Raw genomic sequence first — 23,995 nt, forward strand, 5'->3', positions numbered from 1 at the left:
CCTCAGCTTCTTCAGTGCCCAAAGCACAGCAAAGTCCTCCCTCTCAGTAGCTGACCAACGTTTCTCTCTAGGGGTCAGCCTTCTGCTTATGAAAGTTACTGGCTGGTCTTGAGCATATTTATTCAATTGTGAAAGCACAGCCCCCACTCCCAACTCAGAAGCATCTGTTTGAACAATGAATTCTTTGGAGTAGTCTGGACTTTGCAGAATTGGTGCAGTACACATGGCCTGCTTCAGGCCATCAAATGCCTTTTGACAGTTTACTGTCCACTGAACTTTCTTGGGCATTTTCTTAGAAGTTAAGTCATTACGGGGTGTCACAATGGAACCATACCCCTTGACAATTTTCCTGTAATACCCAGTCAGGCCCAAGAAAGCTCTGACCTGAGTCTGAGTGGTTGAAGCAGTCCATTCCATTATAGTCTATATCTTGCTCTGCAATGGTTGAACCTGGCCTCCACCTACAAGGTGGCCCAGGTAAACAACCTGACTCTGCCCTATCTGGCACTTAGTAGCCTTGATAGTTAGGCCTGCCTTTTGCAGGGGGATCAGGTGATCTTCCCAGGTGGAGCTAAAGACAGCAATATTACCTAGATAAGCTGCACAGTAGTCATCCAGACCTGTGAGGACTTGGTTCACCAACCTTTGGAAAGTGGCAGGTGCATACTTCAGATCAAAGGGCATTACCACAAATTGATAGTGCTCACCAGAGGTTCAAAATGCTGTCTATGGCTTTGCAGAATCAGCTAGTCTAATCTGCCAGTGGCCAGCTGTCAGGTCAAATGTACTCAAAAACTTGGCAGATGCCAATCTGTCAATTAGCTCATCTGCCCTAGGTATTGGATGGGCACCTGTCCTAGTGACAGCATTGAGACCTCTGTAATCCATGCAAAACCTCAACTCTCTTACCATCTTGGGTGTGAGGTTTAGGCACAAGGACTACTGGACTGGTCCCAAGGCTCTCTGAGGGTTCAATGACTCCCAATTCCAACATCTTTTGGACCTCTGTCCTGTTACAGTCCCTGACATGGTCAGGTTGCCTGTAGATCTTACTTTCAACAGGCAGACTGTCCCCAGTGTCCACTTCATGAGTGCACCAGGTAGTCTGACTTGGAGTCTGTGAAAACATGTGTCTGTAGGCCTGCAGAACTTGTCTGCAGTCATTCCCCTGTTAGTAAGTGAGGCTGTCGGTCAAGACTACACCATCAACTGAACCATCATCAGGGTTCTGAGAGAGCAGGTCTGGGAGAGGGTCACTCTCTTCCTCCTGTCCTTCATCAGTTGCATGCGCAAGCCCATGTCCGCCCTGTTAACATATGGTTTCAGTCTGTTGACATGAAGCACCCTGTGTGGTCTCCTGGGAGTTACAAGGTCAACCAAGTAGGTGACTTCTCCCTCCTGTTCAACAATAGTGTGGGGTCCAGACCATTTGTCTCTGAGAGCTGCTGGGGCCACTGGCTCCAACACCCACACTTTCTGTCCTGGCTGGTAAACAGTCAGAACAGCCTTTTGGTCAAGATCGAATTCATTACTCTATTAAATAAATACAAATCTTCTATCCTTGAGGCCAAGACCTCCTACTTTTCATGCAGGATCCTGGAGTCGGCTTCAAAAGTTAAGGATATCTTTTCTATCGTCAATGAGCTCTCCCTCCCTGATCGTATCACCCTCCCGCCTGCTCCCACCCAGGCTCTGTGCGATGAGCTCAACTCATTTTTTCTAGACAAGATTTCTACTATTAAAAATAACATTCTCCCGCCTTCTTCCCCCAACTCTTTTCCTCTCCCTTCTGAGAATGCTCAGATCTTCAATACCTTCCCTCCCATTTCTACCACGGAATTTCATAGCCTCCTCCACAAAGTTAGCTCTGGCTCCCCCAGGGATTGCTGCCCTCCTCACATCTTTAAAGAAATCTTTGGGCGTTGCCCTGATCCTGCTCTGGCTCTCCTCAACTCTTCGCTGACATCAGGGGTTGTTCCTGAGGCTTTTAAGCAGGCCATTGTGTTACCCATCTTGAAGAAGCCTAGCGCAGACCCTCTTGTGCTGAGTAACTACCGACCCATCTCTCTCCTCCCCTTTTTGGGAAAGATCTTGGAGACATATGTTACCAAGTGCCTCAGCTCCTTTATGGAAACTTCCTCTTTCTTGGATCCTCATCAGGCTGGCTTTCGCCCACTACATTCCACAGAGATGGTGATTGCCGCAGTGATGGACACTCTTAGAACTGGCGCCGACAATAACATCCCCCAGGCTCTTGTCTTGTTAGATCTGTCGGCGGCTTTTGACACGGTCGATCACACCATCTTGATCGACCGTGTCAACAACGCCGGCATTCGTGGGACTGCCCTTGAGTGGGTTCGCTCTTTCTTACACGGCCGCTCCCAGGCTGTTCACCTTTCTACTTTTTCCGCCCCTTTCTCTCCCCTCACCTGTGGTGTCCCCCAAGGTTCAGCCCTCTCCCCGCTGCTCTTTAATTTATATATGCAACCACTTCTGGCGTCCCTCCGTCACTCCCCCGCCACCATTTACAATTATGCAGATGATCTGCAATTGATCTTTCCCCTGGACACTTCCCCTACCTCCGGTCTTAACATTCAAACTACAATGTTACATATTTCTGATTGGATGGCTCACAGCCAACTTAAGCTGAATCCGTCCAAAACGGAACTCGTTCTGGTGGGCGGCTCCACTAACCCCTGGAATGACAGCTTTTGGCCATCTTCCCTTGGCGCCCCCCCCCGTCCAGTCAGTACCGTGAAAAGTCTCGGAGTGATAATCTCGGAGGATCTATCCATGAAATCTCAGATCTCTGCAGTCACATCATCCTGCTTTTTCCAGCTGCGCAGGATTCGCAAGATCTGTAGATTCTTAACCAGAGAGGCACTCATTCTCACCATCTTGGCCCTGGTTATTTCCCGGTTAGACTTTTCTAACATCTTGTATGCGGGTATCCCCGCCTACCAGCTTCAAAAACTTCAGCTTATCCAGAACCAGGCGGCCCGCCTGGTGTATCGTCAACCTAAACACCAGCATGTTTCCCCTCTTTTGATGAATCTTCACTGGCTCCCTGTGGCCAAACGGTGCTCCTTTAAACTTGGCTGCACCGTATTCAAGTCCCTTCACAATCACGCCCCCGAGTTCATTTCCTCCAAACTCAGGCGATACCTTCCATCCCGTAACCTTCGATCATCTGCTGACAATCTTCTTTGCATTCCACCGATTCGCCGAAAAAAACACGGTGGCCTCCGGTTCTCCTTTCTTGGCTCCACCCTTTGGAATTCCCTTCCTGTGTTCTTTCGTCACTGCCCCACTTATGATTTGTTTCGTAAAACCCTGAAAACTCACCTTTTTAAGCTGGCCTTTGAGTAATGCTCCCTGCCTCAGTTTGTTATGTCTGTTTTGAGCGCCAAGAAACTGTCTCGGTGTACGTGCGCGGTATAAATTGTTTTACATAACATAACATAACATGCCAGGCTTTTTGCAATTCCTGGCTAGCCTCAAGGTTTTTGGATGCCTTTTTCATGTACTCTAACATCCGGGAGCGGAGACCAGTACATAGTCCACAATGTCTAATTTGAGAAGTAACTCCCATCCTTCCTTCACCAGACAAAGGGGTCCTCTTACAGAATGCCCTAACAAAAGTTCAAAAGGCCTGTAGCCAACCCCCTTTTGTGGGACCTCTCTATAAGCAAACAAAAGGCAGGGCAGTAGGATATCCCATCTGCGCCTGAGATTTTCAGGGAGACTCTTAATCATGCCCTTCAATGTCTTGTTAAATCTTTCAACTAGACCAATGCACTGTGGATGATAGAGTGTGGTGAACTTGTAGTTCACTCCACACTTCTTCCACATTGCAGTCATGTAACTAGACCTGACGTTTGCACCTCTGTCTGATACAACCTCCTTAGGGAAGCCCACTCTTGATAAAACTCCCAGGAGCGCTCTTGCCACAACAGGTGCTGTTGGGGTCTTAAGTGGAATAGCTTCTTGGTATCTGGTGGCATCATCTACTTCCACCAGAATAAACCTGTGCCCAGAGCCTGTTTGGGGATCCATTGGTCCAACAATGGCAACCCCTACACGTTCAAAGGGAACCCCCACCACAGGTAGTGGTATAAGGGGGGCCTTTGTAGTGCCACCTGATTTGCCACTGGCTTGGCAGGTGACACAGGAGCGACAAAACTCCTTGGTGTCTTCTGACAAGTTAGGCCAGGGAAAGTGAGGGACAAGTCTGTCCCAAGTCTTGTTCCGGCCAAGATGTCCTGCAAGGGGAATATCATGGGCTAGTGTCCGAAGGAAGCCCCTGAATGCCAAAGGTATGACCAACCTCCTGGAAGCACCAGGCTTGGGGTCTCTACCCTCTGAATACAGGAGCCCTTCATCCCAGTAAACCTTGTGGGTTCCACTAGCATTCCCTGCAGCCTCAGCAACAGCTTGTTGTCTGAGGGGTTCAAGAGAAGGGCAGTCAAACTGCGCCTGCCTCAGATCTACCCTGGAAGGTCCCCCTGTCCCAAGAAACTCAACCTGATCAGGTTCAAGCTCTTCTAAGACAGTTCCTTCTTCAGGCCCACAATCAGCTTCCTCAGAAGGCTGATCCTCATCCTGAGGCAAGGGGGGAGGCACTGCCTTAACCCTACTGCTTCTCTTTCTGGTAGGCAACTGGTCCATTATTCCAGAATCCAGCCCCTGTTCAGTGTTGCAATTTTTCCCCTGTGACCTAGTCACAGCAAACACATGTGCTGAGATGCCTAACATTTCTGCATGTGTCCTATACTCCACTTCAGCCCATGCTGAAGCCTCTAGGTCATTGCCAAGCAAACAGTCTACAGGCAGGTCTGAGCTAACAATAAAATTATTTAGGCCAGTTACCCCGCCCCAGGAGAAATTAACAACTGCCATACTGTGTATGGTAGTGACATTGCTAGCATTGGTCACTAGGTAATTCTCACCTAGTATGATCTGTCCAGGGTTCGCAAAGCTGGGTGTCACCATTGTGACACTAGCGCATGTGTCTCTGTAGGCCTGAGCCACTTTATCATTAATCAAAGGAGTTTGTCTGTACTTGCCCAAGTTATTGGGACTCCCAGTAGAGGACATTGCTATGTCCCCATCACAGATCAAAACAGCTTGAGTTGGTATTCTGGCTAGGCAAGAATCCATCTCAGTTCCCAGGGTTAACCCTACTACACCTTTCTGTTGAGAACCACCACTTGGAGCTGAACTAGGGCCAACAGTTGCCTTAGGGGTAATGGTGGCTGGAGCTGCCTCCTTTTTGGTGCACTCACTGGTCCAGTGAGAATTTACTTTACAAACTTTGCCCCATGGTTTCTTAGGACCTTCTTTCTTTTTGGATTGTTGGGTACCCCCGCCATTAGAAGCTTTTTGGGGACCTTGAGAAGACTTCTAGTATTTTGCTTTCTCCCCACCCTTTTGGTCTAGCTTCTTCTGATCACCACTTTCGTTCTGTACCTTCTGCTTCACCCTGGTTCTTACCCATTTGTCTGCCTTCTTACCCAATTCTTGGGGAGAGGTCATTTCAGAGTCAACCAAGTGCTGATGCAATAACTGGTTCTGACAATTATTAAGAATCTGTTCTCTCATTATAAGGTTATACAATCCTGTGTAGTCACTTACTTTACTGCCCAGTAACCAGCCTTCCAGAGCCTGAGTAGCACAATCTACAAAGTCAGTCCAGTCCTGAGTCTGTGCTATTTGGGTGTCTCTGAACAGCAACCTGTACTGCTCAGTGGTTAGGCCAAACCCATCTATTAATGCACTCTTCAGGACATAGTAGTTGTCAGCATCCTCTTCATTAACTGTGAGGAGCGTGTCTCTCCCTTTGTCTGCAAAGGAGAGCCACAAAAATGCTGCCTACTGACTCTGGGGTACCTGCTGTACTTGGCAGAACCTCTCCAAAGCAGTAATCCACTTATGGATATCATCCCCTATCTGATAGGGGGGACAATTTTGTTCAGGTTTCTATGGTCATTAGACCTATCCCTACCACTAGGCTGCACAATTTCCTCTCTCTTTCAAGAGCCAGGGTCTCTTTTGCAAGGGCAATCTCTTGCCTCTTGATCCTAAGCTTGACTTCTTTCATTCTAGCTTTATGCTCTCTTCTCTGAGGGGAAGTCATTGTCCTTAGAGCAGAGGCATTGGACCCTACTGATGAGTCAGAATGCTCCGACCCACTGGAAAGGGATCTGCGCCTTCTGGGCTCACCATTAGGCCTACTTAGGGGTCTGGAGAGAGTTCTTCCTCCAGTCCCAGGTAATCCTAGGTTTCTCAGGTTCAGTTCATTAACCTCTACCTGGTTCAATTCCTCATCTTCAGAATCCAGTGGGGATGGCCCAGTAGAGTGTTGGCCCCCTTCTCTACTACCCTGGTTATCTGTATCTGATGCTTTTTCTAAGTCATCTAACACTAAGATATCTACCAGGTGCTGAAAGGTTGGACTCTGTCCTTGTCTGAGCTTTCTGACTACACACAAGCTTATCAATTCCTGAAAGGTGAATGTCATACTTAGTAGCCAACCTTGGGCTGTCCTCCTCCAGGGGCTCACTAGTCCCTGCTCTCAAAGATATGGCTAGTGTGGTGTGGTGTGGTGTGTGCACCTACCTACACTACTTGTTTCCTACTAGAACCTCTCTAGGCGTTGTAGTCAGGGTGTGCTAAGCCCTTACCACCTACAACTTCTAAGTTCAGTAGAACTTATGTGTTATAAGAACTTGTTTTATATGTACCTACAGGTACCTTAATGTGATTTTTCAAATGATATCTCAAGATTATTTGGTAAAACAATGCAAGCTCTAATCCCATCCGCTGCACACCAATGTGAGAAGTCGGGAACTCCTGGACATCCTGCATTTTGCAAGCTGCACCTACTTCCCGAGGTATTTGGAAGTTGTGCTTTGGGGTGCTTGAAGCCCCAGCCCCGAGCAACATTTGCAATGAAGTTCAGGCCTCCACACTCCACGAGTGTCCCGTGGGTCCCGCTCCTGCATTTCTGCTCGATGAGTCTTCCTGGTTCCTAGTCCGTTGGCTAGTGAGCCCTGAAGACTTCCTTTTAAATCTAACTTGCTTTCCTGGTTGCTCCAGGCTTGCTCCAGCTTCCCTACAAAGGAGAAGCGCCCCAGACCTTGCTGGTCTGCACCAAGGCCAATCTTCATCCTTGTTGGGTCCAATGCGTATACCGACACCGCAGTCAACTAGATCCTTCGTGGGACAGCTCGAATCCAGCTCCTGGTCGTCGACGACGCCTCCTGCTCCTCGTGGCTGAAGAGACAAGCTTCACCTTCTCACCTGAAATCACCCGACATTGCCTGGTTCCTTCCTGGTTCCTTCCTGGTCACTGGCCTGTGACCCAGACTCTGTCCCTTCTGCTTTCAGGTTCTTCAGATCTTCGATCCACCCGTGGATCCATCCGGGCACTTTTCCTCTGGTCGCCTGCTGCACTTCTTCGCAGCTCTCCATTGGAATCTATGACGAAACCCGACATGAAAAGACACCTATGCACCCGGCCTCCCTGGGTGAGGTAACTCGAGTACTCCGGTGCTCCCGTTGGTATTGACTCTCCTAGTGTCCTAGTCTAAAAGGGCTACATCGTAGTTCACTCCTTTGTGCCCTTAATCTGTAACTTTGTCACTTCTTCGTTTCCCATAGAAAGTCAATGGTAACCCGCGGCTGTGTTTAGTCACTGCATGCGTCTCCCGTGGGCCTCCTGCATCCTAACCTTTGGTTGTTTAGAGTAGCCCGAGCGATTCCCCAGGCCCTAGACCTACTTTCTTTTTTAGACGTTCTTATACCACTATTTTAGTATATGGTTTGTGAGGCCCCTAGGGCAAAACGTATACTGTGCAACTTATCGTATGCCAAATAAATTCCTTGTATTGTACTTTTACCTCTGACCTTATAAAGAGTCCAGACGGGTTGTGTTTAGAATAAATACATATATATTTGATATATACCTTGTGTGGTGTGCTTCCATTTGGTACTCAAGAGATTATAAATGGTAAAACAACTTGCTTAACTCGCCTCTAAGTCTTAGCCTGAAGGCTGCTCTCCTTGCTACCACTAGGATAGCTTTCTATAAGGTTGACTTTACAACCACCATCAATAAGGGTCGTTTAGACTGGTGCAAGGTGCCCACTAGAACTAGTGTATTTGCAACAAGGGTTGGTGAGGGACAGAGTCTCTGAATTAAGCAGAATACTCTCACCCTGTCGAGAGATCAGGGCTAGATCCAACACCGTTTTTTAGCTCACTGCACCATCCCAGTTTCAGAACCTGGCTGTATGCAAATTAGTCTGTTCCTGTCCCAGTGCATGATGGTAACAGGGCAAACCAAACTACAAAAGCCAATTCTTACACTGGGAAGGAAACAAGCTTCCGGGGACCGGTTTCTGGCATTACAGCCGTCTTCGGCCCGGCTTGCTTGAATCCTGATGGTGCAATGAGCAAGCGACTCATGTCTGAGTATACCCTTCCACGCTTAGGGTGGACAAAAATATTTGCAACAAGGGGTGGTGAGGGACAGAGTCTCTGAATTAAGCAGAATACTCTCACCCTGTCAAGAGATCAGGGCTAGATCCAACACCGTTTTTTAGCTCACTGCACCATCCCAGTTTCAGAACCTGGCTGTATGCAAATTAGTCTGTTCCTGTCCCAGTGCATGATGGGAACAGGGCAAACCAAACTACAAAAGCCAATTCTTACACTGGGAAGGAAACAAGCTTCCGGGGACCGGTTTCTGGCATTACAGCCGTCTTCGGCCCGGCTTGCTTGAATCCTGATGGAGCTAAAAAACGGTGTTGGATCTAGCCCTGATCTCTTGACTGGGTGAGAGTACTCTGCTTAATTCAGAGACTCTGTCCATCACCACCCCTTGTTGTAAATAATTTTGTCCACCCTAAGCGTGGAAGGGTATACTCAGTTGTGAGTCCCTTGCTCATTGCACCATCAGGATTCAAGCAAGCCGGGCCGAAGACGCCTGAAATGGCAGAAACCGGTCCCCGGAAGCTTGTTTCCTTCCCAGTGTAAGAATTGGCTTTTGTAGTCTGGTCTGCCCTGTTCCCATGATGCACTGGGCCAGGGACAGACTAATTTGCATACAGCCAGGTTCTGAAACTGGGATGGTGCAATGAGCTAAAAAACGGTGTTGGATCTAGCCCTGATCTCTTGACTGGGTGAGAGTACTCTGCTTAATTCAGAGACTCTGTCCATCACCACCCCTTGTTGTAAATAATTTTGTCCACCCTAAGCGTGGAAGGGTATACTCAGATGTGAGTCCCTTGCTCATTGCACCATCAGGATTCAAGCAAGCCGGGCCGAAGACGCCTGAAATGGCAGAAACCGGTCCCCGGAAGCTTGTTTCCTTCCCAGTGTAAGAATTGGCTTTTGTAGTCTGGTCTGCCCTGTTCCCATGATGCACTGGGCCAGGGACAGACTAATTTGCATACAGCCAGGTTCTGAAACTGGGATGGTGCAATGAGCTAAAAACGGTGTTGGATCTAGCCCTGATCTCTTGACTGGGTGCGAGTACTCTGCTTAATTCAGAGACTCTGTCCATCACCACCCCTTGTTGTAAATAATTTTGTCCACCCTAAGCGTGGAAGGGTATACTCAGATGTGAGTCCCTTGCTCATTGCACCATCAGGATTCAAGCAAGCCGGGCCGAAGACGCCTGAAATAGCAGAAACCGGTCCCCGGAAGCTTGTTTCCTTCCCAGTGTAAGAATTGGCTTTTGTAGTCTGGTCTGCCGTGTTCCCATGATGCACTGGGCCAGGGACAGACTAATTTGCATACAGCCAGGTTCTGAAACTGGGATGGTGCAATGAGCTAAAAAACGGTGTTGGATCTAGCCCTGATCTCTTGACTGGGTGCGAGTACTCTGCTTAATTCAGAGACTCTGTCCATCACCACCCCTTGTTGTAAATAATTTTGTCCACCCTAAGCGTGGAAGGGTATACTCAGATGTGAGTCCCTTGCTCATTGCACCATCAGGATTCAAGCAAGCCGGGCCGAAGACGCCTGAAATGGCAGAAACCGGTCCCCGGAAGCTTGTTTCCTTCCCAGTGTAAGAATTGGCTTTTGTAGTCTGGTCTGCTATGTTCCCATGATGCACTGGGCCAGGGACAGACTAATTTGCATACAGCCAGGTTCTGAAACTGGGATGGTGCAATGAGCTAAAAAACGGTGTTGGATCTAGCCCTGATCTCTTGACTGGGTGAGAGTACTCTGCTTAATTCAGAGACTTTGTCCATCACCACCCCTTGTTGTAAATAATTTTGTCCACCCTAAGCGTGGAAGGGTATACTCAGATGTGAGTCCCTTGCTCATTGCACCATCAGGATTCAAGCAAGCCGGGCCGAAGACGCCTGAAATGGCAGAAACCGGTCCCCGGAAGCTTGTTTCCTTCCCAGTGTAAGAATTGGCTTTTGTAGTCTGGTCTGCCCTGTTCCCATGATGCACTGGGCCAGGGACAGACTAATTTGCATACAGCCAGGTTCTGAAACTGGGATGGTGCAATGAGCTAAAAAACGGTGTTGGATCTAGCCCTGATCTCTTGACTGGGTGAGAGTACTCTGCTTAATTCAGAGACTCTGTCCATCACCACCCCTTGTTGTAAATAATTTTGTCCACCCTAAGCGTGGAAGGGTATACTCAGATGTGAGTCCCTTGCTCATTGCACCATCAGGATTCAAGCAAGCCGGGCCGAAGACGCCTGAAATGGCAGAAATCGGTCCCCGGAAGCTTGTTTCCTTCCCAGTGTAAGAATTGGCTTTTGTAGTCTGGTCTGCCCTGTTCCCATGATGCACTGGGCCAGGGACAGACTAATTTGCATACAGCCAGGTTCTGAAACTGGGATGGTGCAATGAGCTAAAAAACGGTGTTGGATCTAGCCCTGATCTCTTGACTGGGTGAGAGTACTTTGCTTAATTCAGAGACTCTGTCCATCACCACCCCTTGTTGTATACACTAGAACTAGTGGACATCATATGCCAGGCTAACTTCTCACAGGGTACATACATAAATATATGACATTTCGAAATACTATTTGTCTAGTAATGCTTTGAAAAGGGTCTTTTTTTCACCCAAGTAGTCTTGCCCCTACTGACCCCTCCCGTCCCACGGACCCCACCTTCATCGCTCAGGCCCATCTGTGCCGCCCTCGGCCACAATCCAGACTGCAATTTTGGCTCCTGAGAAAAAGATTGAGTACCCATGGTCTAAATGAACACTATCAGCCCGAAAAAATGCATTTGTCTAAAGTTTACATACAACTCTTGTGGACCTACGGATGGGTGCTGAAATGATGATGGTGCCAAAATAGCTTACAATAAAATAGTAATGGAGGACAAATTAAATCACCTCTTTGTGTGAAGTGAAGTAACACAAATTAAAATGAGAGCTCCGAAAGAGGACCGTACACTTAATCGACAATAGAGCTGAAGTGCACAACTACGGGGTTTGGTAATTAATGTTTTCCTTAATCGCTTTTGTGTTTTCTAAAAACTGTTATTTTATCTCAGTAATCGAACATTTTCTTGCCTTTTGCTTGCTAATGAGTTATTGACCTAAATATTTATTTAGTTTATAAAACATTTCTACAAGGATGTCCGTAACAGAGGTGTTGACAATAAGTACATCTATAGCTTTGAGTATGTTGCTAAGGTTTGAAATGTATTTAGTCATTTAAAGAACATGCCTTTCTCAGCGTGTTGTGTGAAAACTGAGGTGCAGTTGCCCCCAGGTTAGGTTGATTGACAATGTTATTAATGTTTTGTTAGTATCTTACTATTACGTGAAATTATTTTGGTTTTGGTTTTCCTGACTTTTAGAGTAAGCATTACAAAAGAAGACCTTCCTCCTTGCATTCTGCATGTAACGTAAAAAGCATGTGCAATCTTTTCCTTGACAAATCTTCAGAAAAAGCTTTCAGGTCATCCAAACATTGTCCAGTTTTGCTCTGCTGCGTCCATAGGAAAAGAAGAGTCCGACACAGGCCAAGGAGAGTTCCTTCTGCTCACCGAACTTTGCAAAGGTATGATCATCATGTTATTCCAAGACTTGACAACTAAACTGACAGAATAATTAAATTAAACGTGAATGCAACTTAATTCTGACCAAATTTGAAAATATAACTCTGCTTTGAAAAATTGAGCATTCTGAATCTATGCATTTGGAGTGTCTTCATATAATAAACGCTCTTTGCTGAACTAGGGTTGTTTGTGATGAATGCTTATGTAGAACAAGTTGAGATTTGTGTTCTTGATAACGGATGAACTCATTTTCTCCAGGCTATGCATCAGGTAAAACCGAGCAAGTTAATTCCAAAATGAATGAGCACTTTATGCTCTCGAACTCGGCTTGTGTACAACTGTGGAAACAGTTTCACCATAGATCATCGTTTTGCAACGTTGCGTTTTTTCTTCACAATGCAAGTTTATTAAATTAGTACACACATTTTCACTTAAATATTTTATTATTTTAATTCTACTTTACTGTGTCAGAGAAGTGCACATATTGACACCCAAACCACCCCTGAGTAATATGTAGAAGGGTCTGATTGGCATCTTAAACAATTATTGTTAAACATATACTTAGCACGATTTAGAAAACAAAAATAAAAATGTCACACATTTTGTATCTTATCTGTACTGTATAATTACTAACGGTGGTGTGCCTCTAAGGATAGTGACAAATTAGAAGAATTATCCAATACACCAAACTACAGGGAAAGGGAGTGTAGGACACCGAAAATAACGGTGTAGTCTCAGTGAGTTGCACACATAATATTTGAAACGTGACCACGGAATGCAACTGGACTTGGGATTGGCACACATAAATGAAATCTAAGCCTATGCATTTGTGTATTGATAGCGAAAAGCGGGCTTCATGATTGGAAATGCATGTAAAGCAGTCCTTAACCTACGTGGTCAGAAAGGGAGATAAGAATTGGCAATGCCAATAAGTTTGGTTTATAAATGTAAGTGCCTTTTTGTTATTGATGTGTTTAGGCACTCAGTAAGCATCATACGTGTACTCTATTACTCATCTTAGCACTCATGCATCCATTTGTGCATCCATCCACTGACTCATTCTTTAAAAAAAAATATATTTTTATTGATTTTCTGTGTACATTGTAAATCAAACCATAAACAATCGAGGTATTCCATAGAGTCAATCATTTGAGCTAGATACATTACATCACCATCAGACTCTTCTTGTACATCAATAGTTAAACAGAACATATGCCAAGCGAAACCAGATCCCGCCTCCCGCCTTGTGTTAGTTGTGCCTCGGCCCCTCAGGTCCTATCGTTCCTTGGTGAGAACAGCCCCTCTACGCTGTCTCACCCTTGTAGTGCATGTCCATCTATCTGTGATCGCTGGTCTATCTCCCCATCCAAACCATAATATGTCCTCCATTTTCCCCATACTCTTTTGAATTTTTTGGGGCATCCTCTAGGTCTATAAGTGACCCTCTCTGCTGCCATGTATAGGTCCATCCCTGACTTCCACTCCCCCAACAGTGGTTCTTGTGCAGATCCCCATTTCCTAGCAATGTCTCGTTTAGTGACAACCAGAGCCAGGGCGGCGAATATAAAGTGGGGGCGGCTCAGATCCACATCTCCGGGGATACCCAAGAGGATACATTTCGGGTCTAGTGGTAATGTCTCGTTCAATATCTTCCCCAGGTCCATCGTCACCATTTCCCAATACTTCTGTATAACAGGGCAGCCCCACACCGTGTGATAAAAGACCCCTTGTTCATGGCCACACCGTAAGCAACAAGGGTCGCTCGCTCTGCCCATCCTGTGCAGCCTGGCTCTATCTTAGTAGATCCTATGTAGCATTTTATATTGTATAAGTCTTAATCTGGACTTGATTACCACTTCCCTTGGATGCATGAGGGTCGAATCCAAGTCCGTGGTGTCAAAAGTCCCTAAATTACTCTCCCATGTCTCTCTCAATTTTGTCAGGTGATCTGGGGCGTTATTACTCAGGGTTCTGTAGGTGTATGACACTGCTTTTTCCTGTAGGTGTTCCTGGAGTAGTCATCCCTCCAGTGGCGCCTACTCTTGCAGTGGGGAGGGGAAGGGGCCTTCCACCTGTCATGTGTGTTTCAATTGTAAGTATCTGTAGTGTTGTGTGGTGCTAAGTCCAAAGTCTGCTTGAAGTTTCTGAAAAGGTTTAAAGGAGGTGTCCGTCATTACATCTCCCAGAGTGGATATGCCCAGATTGTCCCATGAGTGGAATCCACGCAGCTTGTGGATTTCTCGTAACCACGCTCAGTTCCAGAGTGTAGTTTGTCTCGTGGGTTTGCGGTGCCAACCCATCTTTTTGTTTGCTCTATGCCACAGTGTGATTGTTGTCTGGGTGGCCTGGGGCAATCCCGTGTGTTTTTTCCCACCGTATAAATAATGAAGTGGTGAGTGCTTACCCATTTTATAGCGCTCTAGTCTATAAGTGGGGTGGGTTGCTTCCACATGGAGCCAGTCCGATATCGGGGTGAGATGTACCGCCCTGTAGTAAGCCTCTATGTCTGGGAGAGATATTCCCCCCTTGTATTGGTTGCGGCATAGCGTTGTGAGGGCAATTCTGGGTTGTTTCCCCATCCACAGCAGAGACTGCAGCTCCGTGTTGATCGTCTGAAACACCTGTTGTGAGAGGGGGAAATACTAGTTTTGGAGGGCATATAAAAACTTTGGGAGCGTGATCATTTTAAACATGGCCGCTCAGCCTAATATGGTAAGGGGAAGCGCCTTCCATCGTTGGGCATCGTCTTTGAATGCAAGCAGGATTCGGTGTACATTTTCTTTATAGGACCGTTGCTTGTCCGGCATGAGATAGATTCCCAGATACTTGAAACCATGGGTTCTCTTCCAGGGGATCCTCATCAATAGTCATAAGCACTGAATATTCCCGCCCATGTGCGGGACCCCGGAAAAAATATAAAAATATATATGTAAAAAACACATATATCTCGCTCCACATATATGTATGTACATATATCATTTGTCTCACACCAATGCAGCTCCACAACTGAGGCTAAAACAATGTAAACACATATACATGCACTGCAATTAGTAAGGAAAGAAAAAACACATTAGGTCAAATAACCCTTGAACTTTGTGTTTTAATGAGTAAAACCACTCATAAATCCTAAAAAATGCTCATAAATAGACATTGTTAGCCCTCAGGCTGCATTGCAAAACAATAGCATAGAAAATGAAACAATTTTCAACAAAAAACTGGCACCGTGCCCTTAAGGCAGCCATGACCACAGGCTTCCCATCATGCCTCAGGGGTGACAGTTAGGTCAGTTGTTCTTTCTGGCTCCTTCAGTCAGGACCCTGGTGAAACGGCTCCCTTTCTTTTTGTCTTTCTGTCAAAAAATAATTTTGTTAATCTACAATTTTTTCTTTCACTCGACGTCTTTTAGACCTAGGGTGCTACTACTACCTTTTTTAGGCTTAAAAAGGTGTTTTTTCTGTCAAAATGCCTTCCCTTTTTGACAAATGCCCTTCATGTGGAAGGAAGATGGCCAAGACTGACACTCACTCAGTGTGTATCCTGTGCCTACCAGACTCTCATTCTTCAAAAACCTGTGAACACTGCCAGGTTTTATCATCCAGAACTCTCACAGACCGAGAGAGAATTCGAATTTATGGACTTTTTGAGAGAGGAAGATCTCCCAAGAAGCAGAAAAGTCGGAAGGTGCGGTCGACGTCGAAAGAAGCCCCGACTTGTTCACCTTCGGCGTCGGGATCGGCGTTGAAGAAGCAGTCGACGGCGACGAAGAAGATGTCTTCAGCGTCTACATCCAAGGTATCTCCGCTACAGACAGTGTCGAGGGATAGGTCACCGTCGAAGCATAAGAGCTCGACGGCGAACCAACTGACGTCGAAGCAGCATCGTCATGCTGTGACGTCGAGGCATTCTCTGTCGACGCCTGGCCACCGGCGTTGAGACAACCTCCGTCGATGACTAGTCGTGGTCGTTCGGCGTCGAGGGAACTTATGCCAACACATCGTCGATCGACGTCGAAGCAGCCCACGTCAACGCCCGGTCATCGGTGTTCGACGTCGAGGCAGCCTCCGTCGCATTCAGACAAGCGGCATTCGACCTCGAGGCACCCTCCGTCGCCGACAGAGCACCGGCGATCGGCGTCGAAGCAGCCTCCGTCGTCGTCGAGCAGGCATCCTTCAACGGCGAGACGCTCTATGGCGAAGGACAGTCATCGACACTCGAGGTCAGCGTCGAGGAGATCACGGTCGACGTCGAGAGAGCATCTATCTGCTCGGCGTTCAGCGTCGAAACAGCCACCGTCGACGGATCAGCGGAGATCCAGGGAGCGGGGCGATTCGCAGCCAGTGAACATCTCCCCTTCAAGATCGCAGGAGAGGTCGCCTTTGGGGCAGGTGGTGCAGGAGATGGAGAGTGAACCATTGGACCAGTCTCAAGTCCTAAGGTCTCAACTGGGTTCCCCAGGATCAGCATCGGCTGCGGAGGTGGAACAATCTCATTACAGGATCCTCCTGCCAAGAGAAAGAGGGTCTCAGAAGAGAGAGATCGGTGCAGGTCTTCCTCTAGACGGTCTCTAGTGAGCCTATCCTCATCCTCCTCGGCATCTCGAAGTGGCAGATCCTCGGATGGGGAAGACAGCGATTCGAATAGGGAGAGGTCAAGTTCCCCTTCAAGGTCGCAGCAGGATCAAGCGGATCAGCCTCCTCCACGGTCACGTTCGCCAGAGAGGGGTCGCGCCTAAAAGTCTCCTCCTGTTCGTCTCTCCCCAAGGTGGTATAGACCTCTTCACCACTTGGCCAAGGACAAGGAGACGGCAGATCGGCTGAGGGCGTATCGAGATCAAGCCTCCCGCCGCAAAGAACGGTCTCGTTCTAGAGGACATTCAAGTAAAGGAAGATCTAGTCACAGGGAGCGATCTCGTTCTAGAACGCGCTCAACTAGAAGAAGATCTAGGTCCAGGCGAACTCATAGCTCTTCAAGTTCATCAAGGACCCGATCTCACAGGAATTACTCTCCGACTCTAACAAACAGTCCACGATCGAGAATATCCCCAACTGAGGATATTTTCTCGTTCCAAGACATCTTGGGCAGGGGAGCCCTGAAGTTAGGAGTGCCTATGACAGCTCCGCAGATCAAGACGACGGTCATCTTTGAAACCCTGCAGCACAGAACGGCACCCAAACCCTTATTGCCGATGGTCCCGGGTATAATGGATACAGTAAATGAGGTCTTCCTGACTCCGGCGACGGTGAAGTTAGTCCCAGCGAGGATTCTCAAGAAATATCGTCCTCCTGAAGAGGATCCTCTGTTCCTCAAGTCCGATCCCCCGCCAGATTCAGTAATCATTGCGGCGGCTCGAAAATCCAATGCGGTGGCCTCCTCATCCACGGTACCGCCGGATAAGGACAGCAAGGTACAAGACTCATGGGGGAGAAGAGTTTGTAACACCTCAGCTTCTTTCCTTAAGGTCTCCAATGCGGAAGCTCTTCTGGGCAGATGTGACAGATCTCTGTGGGACTCACTTCAGAGGTTTTCTGAAAAACTTCCTCAGGAAGATAGAAAGGACTTTGAGGAGATTCTGTTGGAGGGCGGTCAAGTCTCCAATCAGATATAGGAGCGGCGGCAGATAGAGCAACGCTGGCTGCGCATGGTTATGCGCATGGAATCACAGCGAGGAGATCCTCATGGTTGCGCCTTACAGCATTGAAACCCGAGGCTCAATCCAGAATACTAAATCTTCCTTTTTCAGGCGCATCTCTCTTTGGGGCGAGTGCTGATGAGGAGATGCAACGGATGAAAACGGAGTTAGACACCCTTAAAGCTGTGGGACTCGAAAAAAAGAAGGAATTCCGGAAGAAGTTTGGTTCTGACAACAAGGGCTCTTCGAAGCAGAGGGTTTAAACCCCTCACTGGCAGAAGGGCCAGAACCAGCAAGGCCAACAAAAATCGCAATATAAAGGCAAGCGCAATTCTAAAGGAAATGAAAATCAGCGCCAAGGCAACACCTTCAATAAGCCTCAGCAGAAGCAATGAGCCTTCACTTCCCCCAGCGCCGTTGTCCACTCCAGTGGGGGGAAGCATTGCACATCACAGGACAGAGTGGCAGGCCATTACGAAAGACCAATAGGTGTTGTCTACGCTGCAGAATGGGTACTGTCTTCGTTTCTATCGTCTACCTCCACCCGTTCCTCCGATGTCAACGTCAAGCCACCAGCTACAAATGTTAAAGAAAGAAGTAGAGACACTCCTCGAGAAATCAGCCATCGAGAGGGTGCCGGTGGCTCAAAGGAAGAAAGGAGTATACTCGAGGTATTTTCTGGTCAGAAAAAAGGGCCAAAAGGCGGAATACAGGCCTATTCTTGACTTGAGAACACTCAATCTACATGTACGAAAAGAAAAATTTCGCATGTTGGCGCTTCACCAAATCTATCCACATCTCAGGAAAGGGGATTGGATGTGTTCGGTGGACCTTCAAGACGCATATTTTCATGTCCCGATACGGCCCGATCACAGGAGATTCCTTCGATTTCGGGTGGGGACCTCTCACTACCAGTTCAAAGTCCTTCCGTTTGGGTTGAAGTCGGCCCCCAGGGTGTTCACGAAGTGTGTCGCAGTGGTGGCGGCAGCTCTACGCCGCAGGGGAGTCTTCGTATACCCATACTTAGACGATTGGCTGTTGAAAGGTCCAACTCCAGACAATGTAAGGAATCAATTCCAGACATGCATAGAACTTTGTCAACGTCTAGGCCTGCATGTCAACTACAAGAAGTCTGTCTCCCAACCCACTCAGAAGATTCACTTCCTAGGAGCTCTGCTAGACTCCGAGGTAGGAAAAGTGTTTCCTTCGGAGGAGAGACAGTTTTCGATAGCGCTCAAGTGCCAGCAAGTTCTTCGCAACAGGACTCAAAGTGCGAAAGATAGCCTCCCTCTTAGGGTCGATGGCTTCCTGCATATTCTTAGTACCGAACGCCAGACTTCGGATGCATCCTCTTCAGCAGGATCTGGAGGACAAATGGGACCAGCAATCAGATCGCTGGGACGATCAGATCACTTTGTCGGAGGTAGCTCGATCTTCCATCCCGTGGTGGACAAGAAGCAGAACATGCAAGTGGGAGTTCTCTTCCATCAACCTCCTCCTACACAAACGATCATCACAGACGCGTCGTTGCAAGGCTGGGGGGCGCACATGGGGCCTCTTCAGGTGCAGGGTCTGTGGTCGTCCAAAGAAAGCACCTACCACATCAACTTGCTGGAATTGAGAGCAGTCCACCTGGCTCTCAAAGCGTTCCTTCCCTCACTTCAGGACGAAGTGGTTCTAGTACAAACGGACAACACCACCACGATGTACTATTTGAACAAGCAGGGAGGAACCCGCTCAAGGACTCTGTCACTAGAAGCTCAGTGCATCTGGCATTGGCTTCTGGCTCGCAAGTTGTCTGTTCAAGCAGTCCACCTCCCAGGAGAGCAGAACGTGAGGGCGGACGCACTAAGTCGGCACTTCGAAGACAGAGAAGACTGGGTTCTCAACGACGAAGTGCTAGAAGACATTTTCCAGTCTTGGGGTCGTCCTTCCATAGATCTCTTCGCGGACGACGTAAACAGCAAATGCCCAAGCTTCGCCTCAAGGTTCTATCGACCAGGAACGAGGGGGAATGCTCTTTTGATCGATTGGTCAGGGGAATTTGTGTACGCCTTTCCACCCCTTCCGCTGATCCCGAAGGTGGTGAGCTAGCTGACCCACTCGTGCACAACAATGATCCTGATTGCCCCCGACTGGCCGAGGCAATGGTGGTACACGGACCTACTTCACCTGTCAGTGTCTCCTCACAAGAGGCTTCCATGCAGGCCGGACCTGTTATCGAAGATGAACGGGAGGATTCACCATCCCAACCTTCCGTCACTGAACTTGGCAGCATGGCTCCTGAGGTCATTCAGTACGGCCATCTAGGACTGCCACAAGACTGCATGTCCATTCTGAGAGAAGCACGACGTCCTTCCACAAGACATTCTTACGCATGCAAGTGGAAGAGGTTCTATATGTGGTGCATGCAGAATGGTCACAATCCGGTGAAGAGTCAGGAAGAAGCAGTTCTTCCATACTTGTTGTACCTTGCGAAGGCAGGTTTGAAGTTTAACTCCATTAAGGTGCATTTAGCCGCTATAACTGCTTATAGGCGATCACCTTCACAAACCTCTTTTTTCCAGTTGCCAGCAGTAAAAGATTTACTGCAAGGTCTGAAAAAGGTGTATCCTCCTGTACGGCCTCCTTCTCCTCCCTGGGAGCTGAACCTAGTACTATAAAAGTTGATGGGCCCTCCTTTTGAGCCCATTCATAAAGCTACTTTACAGCATATTTCCTGGAAAGCAGCTTTTTTGGTAGCGATTACGTCAGCCCGTAGGGTGAGCGAGATTTAGGCCCTCTGTACCAAAGAGCCTTATACAGTGTTTCATTTGAATAGAGTGGTGCTCAGAACGCACCCCTCTTTCCTGCTGAAAGTGCTGTCAGATTTTCATGTTAAATCAGTCGATCTCTCTGCCCACTTTCTTTCCCAATCCCTCTACTCCAGCTGAGAGGGCTTTCCACTCTTTGGACCTGAAAAGTTCTATCTGGACAGGTCCAAGTCTATTCGACATTCTGATCAATTAATTATTAACTACGGATCTATCAGAACTGGTCATGCAGCATCGAAATGTTCCATTTCCAGGTGGATCGTTTCGTGTATCAAACTTGCTTACCAATTGGCGCAGAAACCTCTGGGGTTTACCCCTAAAGCGCATTCCACTAGAGGTAGAGCTGCCACGGCAGCTTACCTGCATAATGTGCCCATGTCTGAGATTTGTAAAGCGGCGACCTGGAGGTCTGTCCATACATTTACCAGACATTACTGTCTAGATTCGGACACAAGAGCAGATACCCAGGTGGGCCAGGCCTCCCTGAGGAATCTGTTTAACAGCTGAGTTATTGGCTGTTATGGCTTGGTTGGGTCATGTACTTCTCATTTACCTGTAGGGGGTTGATGGGCTTGCTATTCTATTCAGTGCTTATGACTATTGATGAGGATCCCCTGAAAGAGAAGGATAAGTTACTTACCTGTAATCCTAGTTCTCTTCCAGGGGTATCCTCATCAAAGTCATAAGCAACCCTCCCGCCTCCCCAGGTAAATGAGATTCGGTACTATTACAATCTTGTGGTTGAGCCCTGTCTTCAGGGTTATGCAAAGAACAACTGACCTAACTGTCACCCCTGAGGCATGATGGGAAGCCTGGGGTCATGGCTGCCTTAAAGGCACGGTGCCAGTTTTTTGTTGAAAATTGTTTCATTTTCTATGCTATTGTTTTGCAATGCAGCCTGAGGGCTAACAATGTCTATTTATGAGCAATTTTCAGGATTTATGAGTGGTTTTACTCATTAACAAAGTTCAAGGGTTATTTGACCTAATGTGTTTTTTCTTTCCTTACTAATTGCAGTGCATGTATATGTGTTTACATTGTTTTAGCCTCAGTTGTGGAGCTGCATTGGTGTGAGAAAAATGATATATGTACATACATATATGTGGAGCGAGATATATGTGTTTTTACATATATATTTTTATATTGTTTCCGGGGTCCCGCACATGGGCGGGAATATTCAGTGCTTATGACTTTGATGAGGATACCCCTGGAAGAGAACTAGGATTACAGGTAAGTAACTTATCCTTGCTACCTGTAATGTGTGGGGTAGGGATGGCCATTCATATCCCACCTTGGGACTGAAAATGACCGATTTGTGCCAGTTGATGGTGTATCCTGAGTACGTACCGTAAGTGTTCAGTGCCTCAAAAAGAATGGGGAGGGTGGTCTCGGGGTCGGTGACCTAAAGCAGTATGTCGTCTGCGTATGGGGAGATTTTTTCCTCTGCCGCATCTGTCGCGGACAGTCTGAATCCCTTTATGTCTGGGTGCTGTCTCACCACACACGCTACCACTTCTATCGTTAGAGCTAATAGGAGCTGGGAGAGTGGACAACCCTGCCGGGTGCCCCTCTGGATTGGGAACTCCCTGGCCAGCCGGCCATTTACCCTCACCTTAGCCCTCGGCGCCGTATATAGTAATTGTACCCAGCTGTGATATCGTGGTCCAAATCCGAATCTGGCTAGAGTCGCTTCAAGGAAGGGCCAGTGGACCGCATCAAACGTCTTTTCGGCATCTAGGGAGAGTAGGAGATGCGGTGGCGTACGGGATAATGTCTCCATCATCCAATTGTGAGTTCTGCGCAGGTTCAGCCGGGTCGCCGTTCCAGGCATAAAGCCCGTTTGATCTTTGTCCATCAGGCCGGTAATGACCGGCCTCATACGCAGGGCCAATACGGTTGCCAGAATCTTAGCCTCCATGTTCAGGCATGAGATGGGACGGTACGATGCACATTCTACCGGCGACTTCCCTATTTTGTGGATAGGTACAGTGATGGCTTTGCGTAGATCAGGCGGGAGGGTCTCCTCCTCTAGTGCACTTCTTTTTTTTTTTTTTTTTGTCAAAGAAGTTTTTATTAAGTTTCTTAACAAGGACTCATGGCACAATCCGCCCATAATCCCTCGCAGGGGAAATCTTGGCATAAATCAAGCGGTTAAACGTAAAAGAGGGAACCCCAGAGCTCAGATCAATGTACCCCAGTCCCAATCTGCAGCTCAACTTAAAGAACACATATTCTAAAAGTTCTGGGTACTATATCGAAAACCCGCTCAGTAGAATTTGCCATAGTAAGTGGCGAACGCCTCCATTGTCCCCTCGTCCTGGTGTATCTTCACGCCTGTTTCGTCTAGTATTTCCTCAACCCAGCGAGCTTCCACTTCCCTACGGCTCAGCCATGCCAGTAGTTTCCCGGACTTATCACTGACATATAGCCTGTGAAGCGTAGCTAACCTTTGTGTCTTCGCTTCCTGTGTCGCTAGGGCCCTGTATTTAAGTTGTGCGTCTTGCAGGCGACGCCTGTGTAGGTCATCATTGTGGGTCAGGCACAGCCTTTCCAGCCTTTCCAGGAGCTGCGCTTCGCATTCTTCCATCTCCTCCCTCTCCTTCTTCTTTGCCCATGACACCCTAGTCTGTGCCCGGTCTCTAAGAACCGTTTTATACGCCTCCCATACCATACCATCACCCCTGACTGGACCGTGCCTACATTCTCAGCAAAATAGACTTTCGTATCTTCCCGGAGTCCGTACAGTACTTCCTTATTCTGTAGCTCCCATGTTGAGAGGCGCCACTCCCCTTTGGGTCTAAATGCGTCCTTTCCGATGGTGGCCTCAAGCGGCGAGTGATCCGACAAACCACGAGCTCGGTACTCAGCCCCCCTTATCTGTCCCTTCATGCCCTGCGTTACGAAAATGTAATCCAATCTAGAGTACACTTTATGCGCCCCTGAGTAGTATGAGAAGCAGGAGTCTCGCGGGTGTAGTGTCCTCCATACATCTATAAGACCCAAGGATTTGGTGAGGTGCGCTAAAGGCGTCTCTGTCTCTGACCATGCATGGTTCCCAGACCTATCTAGGGCAGGGTGCATCACATCATTAAAATCACCTTCGATCACCAGTAGGGCATTCGGCGTATCAAGCAGTATATCAGTGATCCCTGCCAGAGTTCTGGCCTGTAGCTGGGGGGGGGGGGCAAACACAGATATGATCGTGAATTTAGTCCTGCCCCATCTCCCATTGACTCCCACGTAAGTGTCCTGTTCGTCTACCCGCGTGCGTTGGATCTTAAAGGGGGGGGTCCTTTTTATTAAAATGGCCACTCTTCAGGACCCTGTCGTGTATCCCGCATGCACTAGGACAGTGTAGGGTTTCCTACCCAGGAAACTGCATTTACTCCCTCGAAGGTGAGTCTCCTGGAGGAGCACTGTGTCAGGGTGAGCACGTTTAATATGAGCCTGCACTAGACCTCTTTTAATCCTGTCACCTAGGCCATTCACATTCCAGGTGTAGACCGAGTAAG

The 23,995-nt window shown here is 47.9% G+C and overlaps 1 protein-coding gene across 1 annotated transcript in view; it reads left to right on the forward strand.

Moving 5' to 3' along the window:
• GAK (cyclin G associated kinase) overlaps nucleotides 1–23,995 on the forward strand; it is a 1,786,158-nt gene that overhangs the window by 254,512 nt on the left and 1,507,651 nt on the right. Inside the window, exon 4 of the mRNA XM_078676333.1 lies at nucleotides 11,929–12,043. Within this exon, the coding sequence (XP_078532459.1) occupies nucleotides 11,929–12,043 (115 nt within the window). The remainder of the gene's footprint in view (nucleotides 1–11,928; nucleotides 12,044–23,995) is intronic.

The sequence above is a fragment of the Lissotriton helveticus genome, chromosome 2_1, assembly GCF_964261635.1.
Source record: "Lissotriton helveticus chromosome 2_1, aLisHel1.1, whole genome shotgun sequence".
Lineage (NCBI taxonomy): Eukaryota > Metazoa > Chordata > Amphibia > Caudata > Salamandridae > Lissotriton > Lissotriton helveticus.